Raw genomic sequence first — 12,007 nt, forward strand, 5'->3', positions numbered from 1 at the left:
TCTGTTTCATTTTTCTTGTTCGTATCTCTTCCCCAAAATTGATTTTTGGCTCGGTCGCTGAGGAACTCTCGGAGGTGCCATTTGCTAAGTAGTCGAGCTACTTCTTCTCGAAGTTGTCTGTAATCTTCGGTCCTATGACCGTGTGTGCCGTGGAATTTGCACACCAGGTTAGGGTTCCTCTGCGATGGATCTGATTGTACGGTCCTTGGCCACCTTGTATTTTTGATTTTGCCAATGGCAGATACGATGTCTGAAACATCAATGTTGAAATTGTACTCAGATAACCGGGGTGTCTCCGTCGACCCTATTATCTGTTGAACCTGGCTCTGCTCATGAGTCCCTGAGGGTTCTGACCTCGGTCTTCCCTTCGGTTATTTCGGGGTATGTTACGCCTTGGGGCATTTCTTTGATCTTCGGTGTATGGTTGGTACCTTTCCTTGTTTGGTTTTGCCTCCTTTGCCAGGAGCCTACTAGGATATACTGAGCCCGAGGGGGCTCCTAATTGGTCATCCCTGACCCTAGCTTTTGATTGATATCGATTGTGGACATCCGGACAAGTCATGGTAAGATATTCAACCAAGTTCTGCTTCAGCTGCTTCGAAGCCACCAAGCTTCGTTCATTCAAACCTTGGGTGAAGGCCTGCACTGCCCGGTTATCGGAGACTGGCGGTAATTCCATTCGCTTCATTTGAAAGCGAGATACAAACTCATACAACATCTCGTTTTCTTTCTGTTTGATTTTGAAGACATCGGACTTCCTTGTAGGAACTTTGATGGCACTGGCATGTGCCTTTATAAAAGAATCTGCTAGCATGGCGAATGAGTCTATCGAATTCGGGGATAGTTTTTGATACCATATCATGGCCCCTTTTGAAAGTTTTTCCCATAATTTCTTCAACAGGACGAATTCAATCTCGTCGTACCTCAGTTCATTTCCCTTTACAGCACAAGTGTAAGAAATTACGTGCTCGTTTGGATACGAGGTTCCGTTGTACTTCGGGAGATTGGGCATTCTGAATTTCTTCGGGATGGGCTTCGGAGCCGCACTAGATGGGAATGGATTCTGTACGAATTTCTTTGAATCAACACCATTCAAGATCGAGGGTGCGCTTGGGATCTGGTAGACCCTTGAATTGCAGGTCTCCACCTTTTATTCATTAGCTTCTATCATTTTTTCGCCCGATTCAAATCTCATTTTGAGGTCCTCGAGCATCTTGATAATAGAGGGGTCGACTGCTGACCCATTGTTACTCGATCGTTTCAGTACCTGTTCGGCTCGAGGAGCCATTTCCGGTGTTTACCTTGAAAATGGTAATAACAATTAGATTTGATTTTGTGGTTCTAAGAATATCTGATTTACTTTTATGCTAGTTGTTGACAATAGATGCTAAGTGTGAGTCTAGAAAATAAGATAAGAGCTTGAAGATTGTGTGTTGTGCAAACCGAGTGACCGAGGATCGGTGCCTCGAGCCAGACTATACAGGACTTAGGGGTCGAGCTAAAGCCTTAGGTTGGGGCCGATTAATGGGGAATAACAGTCTCAAGAGCTTTCATTAGGGCTCTTTATGACCAATGATGAGTAGCAAATGAAGAACAATAAAAAAATGAAATGCAATAAGTGTAAGTAATAAAATTGAGGAAAGACAATAGAGAATGTTTAAGTTTAGAGAGGAGAGAATATTCTTGTTCTTGTATTGAATATCAACCCCCTTCACAAAATGACAAGGGTCCCCTTTATATAGGAGGGGAAATCCTAACATAGTACATATACATTTATTACAAAGGTATGCGGCTAGTACAACCATTTAATGCCACGGTACGGGCTTGTGCTAGCTCAATAGACTTGGTCAGCTTTACTCACGTGACTTGGGAGTCTCCCACTCGTTCATCATAGCCGACCATTTGCTTTGCCCCGAGGTCGAGCATAGGGAACCCCCGGGGTCGAGCCTCAAACTGGTCCTCAGGCCTTCTGAAGACGGGCTATGGGATGTACTAATGATCATAAAATCGGGCTCTCCGATTTTAGCCGCATACAGGGACCATAAGGAAAATTGAATTATAGGTTTCTTATTAAGTATCCCATTGCTAGACATGCTAATGCAGACATACTGACCTTATTCCATGGATTTAGAATTGCTTCATCTCAATGTACCTGATCACTTGTAGTGAAAATTGATTCTTCCGAAGTAATAAAATAATAAAAGATATACATAACTGTTATACTAATATAATTGATATTGAACTAAAGAGTACATATAACTAGCATATTTTCGCCTTATATCTTATGCATATTTATTATGGGTTGTATTGTTCTTGATGTATTTTGAGCTTATTATGTGCTTTATATGTGTAAGAGTGATTTTAGCCCAAAGTGGGATTAAAATAAATTATTCGGCACAAGTTTGAGTCAATAGCACAAGAAAACTAAGCTCAGGAGGAGATGTCTTCCCTTTATTGTATCACGTCCCAAGAGAACAAGCTAATGAAGTTGATATCCATGAAAACCAGTAAAGTGAGGCCATCAAGTGGCCTCCACGAAGGTGGAGGTCAAGGTTGTTGCCATGCTAGCCCAGAAGATATGCTCTCCAGGTTTTCTAATTCGAGTTCGGAATGGACTAAAATGTCTCCTACACCTACAAATATATCCTAAACACGATTCACAACTTATGACCTAGAGAAAGCAAGGAACGACCATGGAGCTTGAAGTTCATCTTTTCTTCTGCCAAGTTTGTACTTTTATGTTTCTTTGGATAATTTATTATTTGGCTACCATATCTATGTGGAGCTAAGCTTCACGTTCTAGGATTGTGGTTCTTTCATGACTATTGTTATTTGAATACTGATTTCAGTTTCTTGAGTTATCATATTGGTTCTCCTTAGTATGTTGTAGGTATAATGGCTGTAGTTCGAGATGGTACAATAAGGTCATGTCCTCGGGGAGGTCATGGTGCCGGGCGAGGGTGGGGTGGGGGTGGGGCAGGGGTTAGGGGGTGGGACAGAAGGCAAGGGAGGTAGGGGCATAATGGTGCTTATAGGTTGAGAATTGGGTCATGGAACATAGGTACATTGCCGGGTAATTCTATAGAGATGGCGAAGATCCTGCAGAAGAGGAAGGTCAATATAGCATGTTACCAAGAGACTTAGTGGGTAGGATCGAGGGCGAGGAATGCAGATAAGTACAAGTTATGGTACTCTGGAGTCCTGAAGGGTAAGAATGGTGTAGGCATTCTGGTGGATAGGGAACTTAAAGAGTTTGTGGTAGAGGTTAGGTGGGTGAATTATAGGTTAATGTATATTAAGTTGGTGGTTGGAGCTTGGATGAGGAGGTCAAGAGGAGCTTCTGGGAGGGCTTGTATGAGATTGTGTGTAGTATTCCGCCTGCTGAAGGTTATTTATATGAGGAGATTTCAATAGTCATGTTGGGTTGACTGCAGGCGGCTATGGCAATGTGCATGGTGGCGTCGATTTTGGGGATAGGAACCCAGGAGGTACTTTATTGCTGGATTTCGTAAAGGCATTTGAGCTGGTGATTGCTAACTCTAGTTTTCCAAAGAGGGAGGAGTATTTGGTTACTTTTCAGAGTATAGTGGCGAAGACTAAGATTTACTATCTTCTCCTTAGGAGGTGCAACAGAGGGCTGTGTAAGGATTGCAAAGTGATTTGGGGTGAGGCCCTCGTGTCGTAGCATAGGCTTTTGGTGATGGACATCGGTATTATGATGAAGAGGAACAAGAGGACTACACGAGGTCGACCGAGGATCGGGTGGGGAGCCTTGACTAAGGATAAATCTTAGGAGTTGCAAGAGAGGTTATCAGCTATGGGAGCCTGGAGGAGTAGTGGGGACGCGAGCGTTATATGGTCAACAATGGCGGATTACATATGGGAGGCAGCAAGAGAGGTGTTGGGAGTCTCAAAGGGTTATGTTGGCAGGCACAAAGGCGACTGGTGGTGGAATGAATTGGTTTAAGGTAAAGTGAAAGCGAAGAAGGTGGTGTACTTGAAGCTAGTTGGGAGCACATGCGAGGTAGAGAAGAGTGTGCACATACAGAAGTATAAGGAGCTAGGAAGGAGGTGAAATTGGCAGTCACGTAGGCTAAATATGTGGCTTTTAGTCATCTGTATGAGGAACTAAGGGCCAAAGGTAGGGAGAAGAAATTATTTTGGCTGGCCAAGGCGAGAGAGAGGAAGGCCCGAGATCTAGACCAAGTGAGGTGCACCAAAGACGAGGATGGTAGAGTATTGATGGGAGAGGCCCAGATTAAGCGGAGATGACAGACTTACTTTCATAAACTTCTGAATGAAGAAGGGGATCAGGATATTGTGTTAGGCGAGTTGGGGCATTTCGAGAGTCTCCACGATTTTGGGTATTGTAGGCGCATCAATGTTGGGGAGGTTGTGGGGGCTATGCATAAGATGAGTAGGGTCAAAGCTACCAAGCCTGATGAGATTCCGATCGAATTTTGGAAGTGTGTGAATAGAGTAGGCTTAGAGTGGTTGACTAGGCTATTTAATGGTAAAGATGCCAGACGAGTGGAGGTGGAGTACAGTGGTTCTGTTGTACAAGAACAAAGGTGACATCCAGAGTTGCAACAACTATATGGGTATAAAATTATTGAGTCATGCCATGAAAGTTTGGACAGAGTAGTAGAAGCGAGGGTGAGGAGGACGGTGTCTATATTAGATCACTAGTTTAGATTCATCCCGGGTCGTTCCACTATGGAAGCTATCCACCTTATTAGGAGGTTTACGGAATAGTATAGTTATAGGAAGAAGGATTTGCATATGGTGTTTATTGATCTGGAGAAAGCATATGACAAGGTTCCTAGAGAGGTTCTTTGGAGATGCCTAGAGGCTAAAGGTGTACCGGTTACCTACATTAGGGTGATTAAGGACATGTATGATGGAGCTAAGACTCTGGTTAGGACAGCGGGAGGCGACTCTGAGCATTTCTCGGTTGTTATGGGGTTACACCAAGGAACCGCGCTCAGCCTTTCTTGTTTGCTCTAGTAATAGATTCACTGACACACCATGTTCAAGGGGAAGTGCCATTGTGTATGTTATTCACTAATGAAATTGTTCGGATTGATGAAACACGGAGTGGCGTTAACGAGAGTCTGTAGGTTTGGAGGCAGGCCTTTGAGTCTAAGGGTTTCAAGTTGAGCAGGACGAAGACGGAGTATCTTGAGTGTAAGTTCAGTGTCGAGCCAAGGGAAGCGGGCATGGACGTAAGGCTTGGATCACAGGTCATTCCCAAGAGAGGCAGTTTCAAGTACCTTGGGTCGATTATCTAGGGGGATAGGGAGATTGACGAGGATGTCACACACCGTATTAGGGTGGGGTGGATGACATGGAGGTTAGCATCTGGATTCCTGTGTAATAAGAAAGTGCCTCCGCTACTCAAAGGTATATTTTACAGAGCGGTGGTTAGGCCGGCCATGATGTATGAGACTGGGTATTGGCCAGTTAAGAACTCACATAGTTAGAAGATGAGAGTAACAGAAATAAGGATATTGAGTTGGACGTGCGGGCACATTAGGATGGATTAGAATAGGAATGAAGATATTCGGAAGAAGGTGGTCGTGGCTTCTATTGATGACAAGATGTGGGAAGCGAGGCTTAGATGGTTCGAGCATGTTCATAGGAGGAGCTTGGATGCACCGGTAAGGAGGTGCTAGCGGTTGGCATTGGTAGGTACGAGGAGCAGTAGAGGGCGGCCTAAAAAGTATTGGGGAGAGGTGATCAGGCAGGATATGGTGAGGCTTCAAATCTCCGAGGACATGGCACTCGATAGGAAGCTGTGGAGGTCGAACATTAAGGTTGTAGTTTAGGAGGTAGTTGAGTTTCATTTAATCTACCAGTGTGAGGCTAGGCTGATAGGATTTAGTCTTAGACTGCTAGTGGTTAGTGTTGTGTTTTCACTACTCTTCTATTATTTACTAATTATTATTTCTGCTTTCCATTTATTCACTGGTTCTTGTGATGTCTTTATTATTTTCATTTTTTTTATATTGATGGTACTGATATATTTTCTCTTTTTATCTTTTCATCTTCTTGAGCCGAGGGTCTATCAGAAACAGCCTCTCTACCCTTCGGGGTAGAGGTAAGGTTTGCGTACACACTACCCTCCCCAGACCCCACTTTGTGGGAATAAACTGGGTCATTGTTGTTGAGTTATCATATTGGTTTATTTAGTCAATCATGCCTTAATTATTTGATTACTTAATCACCTTTTGAATATCATCTACGAATTTAAGGCTGAACTTTGGAGAAAAAAATCTAGATTGCAAAGAGGATTGAGTATAACTTATATCTGAACCCATGTCTTATGGAATAATTTCGTGGTTAGGATAGAGATATGCCTAATAGCTTTTCTTAGTTGAGTACCATGTTTTCTATGAATTCTTTGTAGATTCTATTCTATAGGGATATATGCGATGATATATCTTAAATAAGCGAGTAGTATTGCGTGAGCATGCTAGTCATATGTACAATCCGATTAATTAGTAAACTAGGTAACTTAAGAAGTTGAATCAGTTGAAGAGCATAATAGGATTGTTAGGTAGCCCATATCTCTATATCATTTTCATCACATTGATAACATAAAAATCTGCTCTTCCTTTCTTTAAAGTTTATTATATTTTTTTAAATTTAATTAATTTAGACTCACCATTCTTGGGTTTAAATCTTATTTAGATAATTAGGATAGTATAATTCATTTAATGGCTAAAATTTAAGTCCATGTTGGTTTGACACACTATCTCATTATTTTATTACTTGTGTGTGTATTTGACTATAATAGTAATAACTGAATGTAGGTTCCTGTTGCCCCAGCTAGGGATCCAAAAAATGAACCACTGCTTCCGGAGCAAAACCTAGTTGCGAATTACTCGGCAATGTTACACCCCACATACGAAGTTGGAACATTTATCAGGTTTAAGTGCAACCAACTAGATGGCGACACATTACCGGGCAGAAGTGGCAACTGCATGCGATCAACTTTCACCAACTCTCCCATCGGGCACAATAGTTGATACGAGACGACCCATTTTGCATGTGGAGCGGTGAAATTTTCTATGTTTGGTACATATATTTAAAGGCAGTAAGGCTCATTCTCTCTTATTTTTTAGAAGTATCACCCACTATAACTCACTCAAAAATGCTCTCAAACCTCCATTGAAATTCCTAAGTAGAACTAGACTGGATCAGAAGGCAATCCTAGTAAGGCTAGCATGAAAAAGAATTGAAACATCACTGTAACATCTATTATCTTGTTGCGTTGATTCTAGAGATTTGTCGAAGGCAGAGTAATCATTGTAGAAGCGTAGCTAGTTCTGCGACGAGGTATCTAGGGCAACTATATTTCTTGGCATGAGTTTGGTGTAAGTCTCTCACTTCTAAATGATTTCTACACTGTAAGGTTTGGTAGTTCTAAGTTCCTCTCAATAACGTTGTTTTGTTCTTGTACATTCTCGTTGGTGGAATAACTTTCAAAGTATAAAGTGTTCCAAGTTGGCATCCTGAGGTCGAAGTGTATGATTTATTCAGAGTTTAAACTTAGTATTCCTTGAGAACGACATTGCATTGCACTTATATATATATATATATATATATATATATATATATATATATATATATATCTTATAAAGTCGTGCTATAGTCGGCTAGGTACGGTACCTATCATGCAACCACTGATCAGTTGGGTTTGATGAGACATGATATATGATATTACCGAGCCCTTGTCTGGCAGGGTACAATGATGTGTCATAAGAGATTACCGAGCCCCCTGAGTGATCGGGTACGATCAAGTCCTCTATGAGGCCGGGTATGGAGTGACGTAATATAAATCATTACCGAGTCCTTCTGAGACCAGGTACACCGAGTTCTATGAGATCGGGTACGACCGAGATCTCCTAAGGCCAGGTGCGATCGAGTCTTCTCTGAGGCCCGTTATGGAGTGACGAAATGTACCCCAAATATATATATATATATATATATATATATATATATATATATTAATCCATGGTTTAACAAAATCTTGCATGCATTCATGATTCATTGTTCATAGTTTTCACAGATTACGCCCTTGGTGGCTTGTCTTCGGTGTTAAGGGTAAAAACTAGTAGTAATATCTCCTATGTTATGCATTGATTTTATAAGTTTTCTTAGTCTTACATACTCAGTATGTTTTTATATTTTTTCGTACTAACACCCATTTTCTTTTGGGTGCTGTGTTCATGTCTACAGGTATAAAAAGATCGGGTGACGTTCTACCCAGTAGGTGCACATTCTATGTAATGGCCCAAAAGGTCTTCACTTGTTTTGAAAGTAAATTCTGTGTTTTGAGGCCTTAAAACCTCTTTTTGTATCATCTCGATTTACGTACACAGTCTCGACGCGTTTCTGAAACGCTTTTATGTGAAAACTAACTAAAATAAGGAAAATGACCTTTAAAATTGATTAAAGTTGACTTTGGTCAACATTCTTGGTAAATGGACCCGTACATATGATCCGACGATCTCGTAGGGTCCGTAGTAAAATTTGAAACTTGCTCATATGCCCGAAATTGAATTCCGAGATCCCAAGCCCGAGAAATGAATTTTTAAAGAAATTTGGTTGCTGAAAAATATAAAGGTTTTTAGATGTGAATTGATACATTTTCTTGATGGTATCTGGTCCGTATCTTTGTTCCGGAGCCTGGTACAAGTTTAAAGTAATTATTAAGTTGAATCAATAAAATTTGGTAAAGATCGGAATTGATTTGGTATAAATCAGATGTATAGTTGAGAAAATAGAAATTTTGATGTTCTTGAATAATTTTATGAATTTGAGGTTTAATTCATGGTTGTTAATGTTATTTTGATGATTTGATCGCATGAGTAAGTCCGTATGATATTTTTGGACATGCGTTCATGTTTGGTTTGGAGCCCTGAGGGCTCGAGTGCGTTTTGGATAGGCCACGGAATGAATTTGGACTTAGAGACATGGTTGTTGCAGGTTCAGCTGTGTTGCAGGCTCTGATCTCGCAATTGCGAGGTCAGGCTTTGCAATTGCGAGCCCAACAGGCTTGGCAATTGCGAGGGCTTGATCGCATTTGCGAAGAAAGCCCAGGCCTGCCATGTTCACAATTGTGAACCTTCCTTTGCAAATGCGAAGTCATCATGGGAGGGTTATTATCGCAATTGCGACGATTTGTTCGCAATTGAGAGGTAAGCAGACAATGCTCAGGTTTACAAATGTGAGGCCTGGTTCACATTTGCGAGCTTTGCAATTGCGAATCTCCCGTCGCAATTGTGACATCTGCGACCAGTTAATTGGGATTTTACGGGGATTTCATTCAATTTTAGCACTCTTCAAACCCTAAAAATATCTTGGGCGATTTTTCAAAGGCATCAACTTCTCCAAATCATTAGTAAGTCATTTCCAACTTATTTTCTTCAATCTATAACATCTTTTCATATGATTTCAATTCAAAATCATGGTTTTTTCATGGGAAATTGGGTGATTTTGGGTAGAACCTAGAATTTTCAAATTTTAGGGATCTGGACCTCGATTTGTGGTCGATTTCAAAATAAGTTATATATTTGAGTTCGTGGGGGAATGGATGATCGGGTTTTGGTTCGAACCTCGGGTTTTGACAAAGGGGGCTCGGGGTTTTTGACTTTTTTTGGGAAATCATTAGAAAACCTATTTTCATGCATTAGAATTAGTTTATTTAGCATTTATTGATATCGTTAAGTAAACTGTAACTAGTTACAAGCGAATTGGAGGTGGAATCGAGGGGTAAAGCGGTAGTTGAGGCTTGATTATAGTCGTGGCATTGAGGTAAGTGTTTGGTCTAACCTTAGCTTAAGAGAATAGGAGTCTAGGTCTTATTTGCTATGTGTTCATTTTTGAGTACGACATATAGGTATGGTGACGAGTATATATACGTCGGTGTCAACCATGCCCGTGAGTCTTATACTATGATTGATATAACTCCGTTTTGAATTGTCCATGCTTAATATGATGATTTCTAATGTTGAACAAGGCTTATGGAAGAATTCTTGGTAACTGAACGTTGTAGAGTATTGGCTCAAGTTGAGAATTGAAGTGTGAGGTAATTGAGGAAAAGAGAAGAGGTTTATGATATTGTCTCCCTTGCCGGGATGTTATTGCTTTTGATATTGTTTCCCTTGCCGGGATGTTATTACTTATGATATTGTTTCCCTTGCCGGGATAGTATTGTTATACTATTGTTCCCTTGCCGGGATTCTATTGTGATTTTATTGATTCCCTTGCCCGCATTGCTTTGTGATTGTTGCTTGGGTAAGGAAGAGTGTAAAAGCACGAAGGGTGATGTCGTGCGTGATATTTGTGAGTGAGCGTTAATGCATGAAGGGTGATGCCGTACCAATATTGTAAATGTAAAAGCACGAAGGGTGATGCTGTGCCATGATATAAGTGATAATGCACGAAGGAAAATGTCGTGCCTTGATTATGTGAGGTAAAAACACGAAGGGTGATGCCGTGCCGATTATATTGATCCTTATGGTGAGAACGAGAGTAAAATCGTGAAGGGTGATGCCGTGCACTTGTTACTGTCTTTCCTTGTTCTTGCTCATAATTGAATTATGGTGTTCCTTATGCTTCTTTACTAAAACTCTGTTTTACATGATATTTCCCGCAACATGTTTTCCCCCTCCCATCTTTAACTGCTAGTTTCTGTTGTTATTATTTGTGATATATAATATAACTACATAGGTTTATTTGGTAGTCTTTGTCACACCCCGAACCTGGGGAGCCGTGGCTGGCACCCGGTGTCACGCTCGATCGAGCGCACCACTCTATAACTCATTTTTTTTCTTCTGTAACTATCATGGGCCAACATGGCCACAACTCGTAATGTATAGCTATAAGTGGTTAAATGTTATATCAATGAACCATCTTTCACAAAATATGAATACATATGGGCCGTCAAGGCTTCTGACATACTGTACATAATAAACCTCTATGTCGACAAAGCCTCTAGATTATTTGACATAAAATGGGATAGGGTACCGGCTGACCCATAAGTATATAGTAAAATTCTGACACGATGACTCATAGACTCGGCTGCACTCCGAATGAGGTAGTCTTACCGATCCTTTGTTGAATGCCAATCTCATCTACTATGAGGGATCGTCAAACTGATTGTCTATACCTGCGGGCATAAAACGCAGTGTCCCAAACAAAAGGACGTCAGTACAAAATAATGTACCAAGTATGTAAGGCAATATACTGAAAGCTGAAATTCAACTGATAATATAATAACTGCAAATAGCTGGAAGTCAAAGATCATTTGAAGATATGCTTACCTGTTGATACTGTCTCAACTCTCTCAATAGTAAGTAAAATAGATGTCCGACCCTATAAGGCTCGGTATATATATATATATAACTTGTCGTAGTAGGCTCGCTCATAGGCGCTCGGCCATACTAGGCTCTGTATCTCGACTAACTGGGCTTGCTCCTAAGCGCTCCGCCATAGTAGGCTCGATATATAACTTACCATCTGATCAGAGGTTGCCCAATAGGGGCCTTCCCATCGATTATAGCTCGATGGTAATGAAAATACTTTTAATACTGTATATATAAACTCTTTGCTCTCTTGACCGAGAGAAGGAAATACTCAACTGAATATGAAGTCCCGATAAGGATATAACTTACAAAACTAGGAAAATATACGCAATTTGCGAGACTAACAAAATATACGTAAATTCTGGGATATGAATTTTTCTTTATGACTCGTTATCAAACTTGTGTGACGACGAGATCATGCCAAAATAAAGGAAGAGCTTAACCTTAACATACCTGAGCCGGCGTCAAAACCTAAAATACACTTCCCTGGATATGCAAAAACAACTTCTTCATGCAAAGGTAACATAACCATCTCTTTTGAAAAGTAACACAAGCACAACACCAAGCAACTGTCCCATATATTACCCCACTTCCATCATGTCATAGCACCCATTTGTTTCTAAATCACAAGC

General features: G+C 40.8%; 1 protein-coding gene across 1 annotated transcript; it reads right to left on the reverse strand.

The window, feature by feature from the left end:
- Window positions 1–307: 307 nt before the first annotated feature.
- Window positions 308–1,012, reverse strand: LOC138889234 (uncharacterized). The gene has a single exon (XM_070172510.1). The coding sequence runs from the start codon at window positions 1,010–1,012 to the stop codon at window positions 308–310; it is 705 nt and encodes a 234-aa protein (XP_070028611.1).
- Window positions 1,013–12,007: the final 10,995 nt, after the last annotated feature.

Source organism: Nicotiana sylvestris, chromosome 4, assembly GCF_000393655.2.
Source record: "Nicotiana sylvestris chromosome 4, ASM39365v2, whole genome shotgun sequence".
Classification (NCBI taxonomy): domain Eukaryota; kingdom Viridiplantae; phylum Streptophyta; class Magnoliopsida; order Solanales; family Solanaceae; genus Nicotiana; species Nicotiana sylvestris.

Excerpts from the sequence above, each read along its gene's own strand:
- LOC138889234 (XM_070172510.1), bottom strand. The coding sequence starts at position 1,012 with ATGCCCAATCTCCCGAAGTACAACGGAACCTCGTATCCAAACGAGCAC.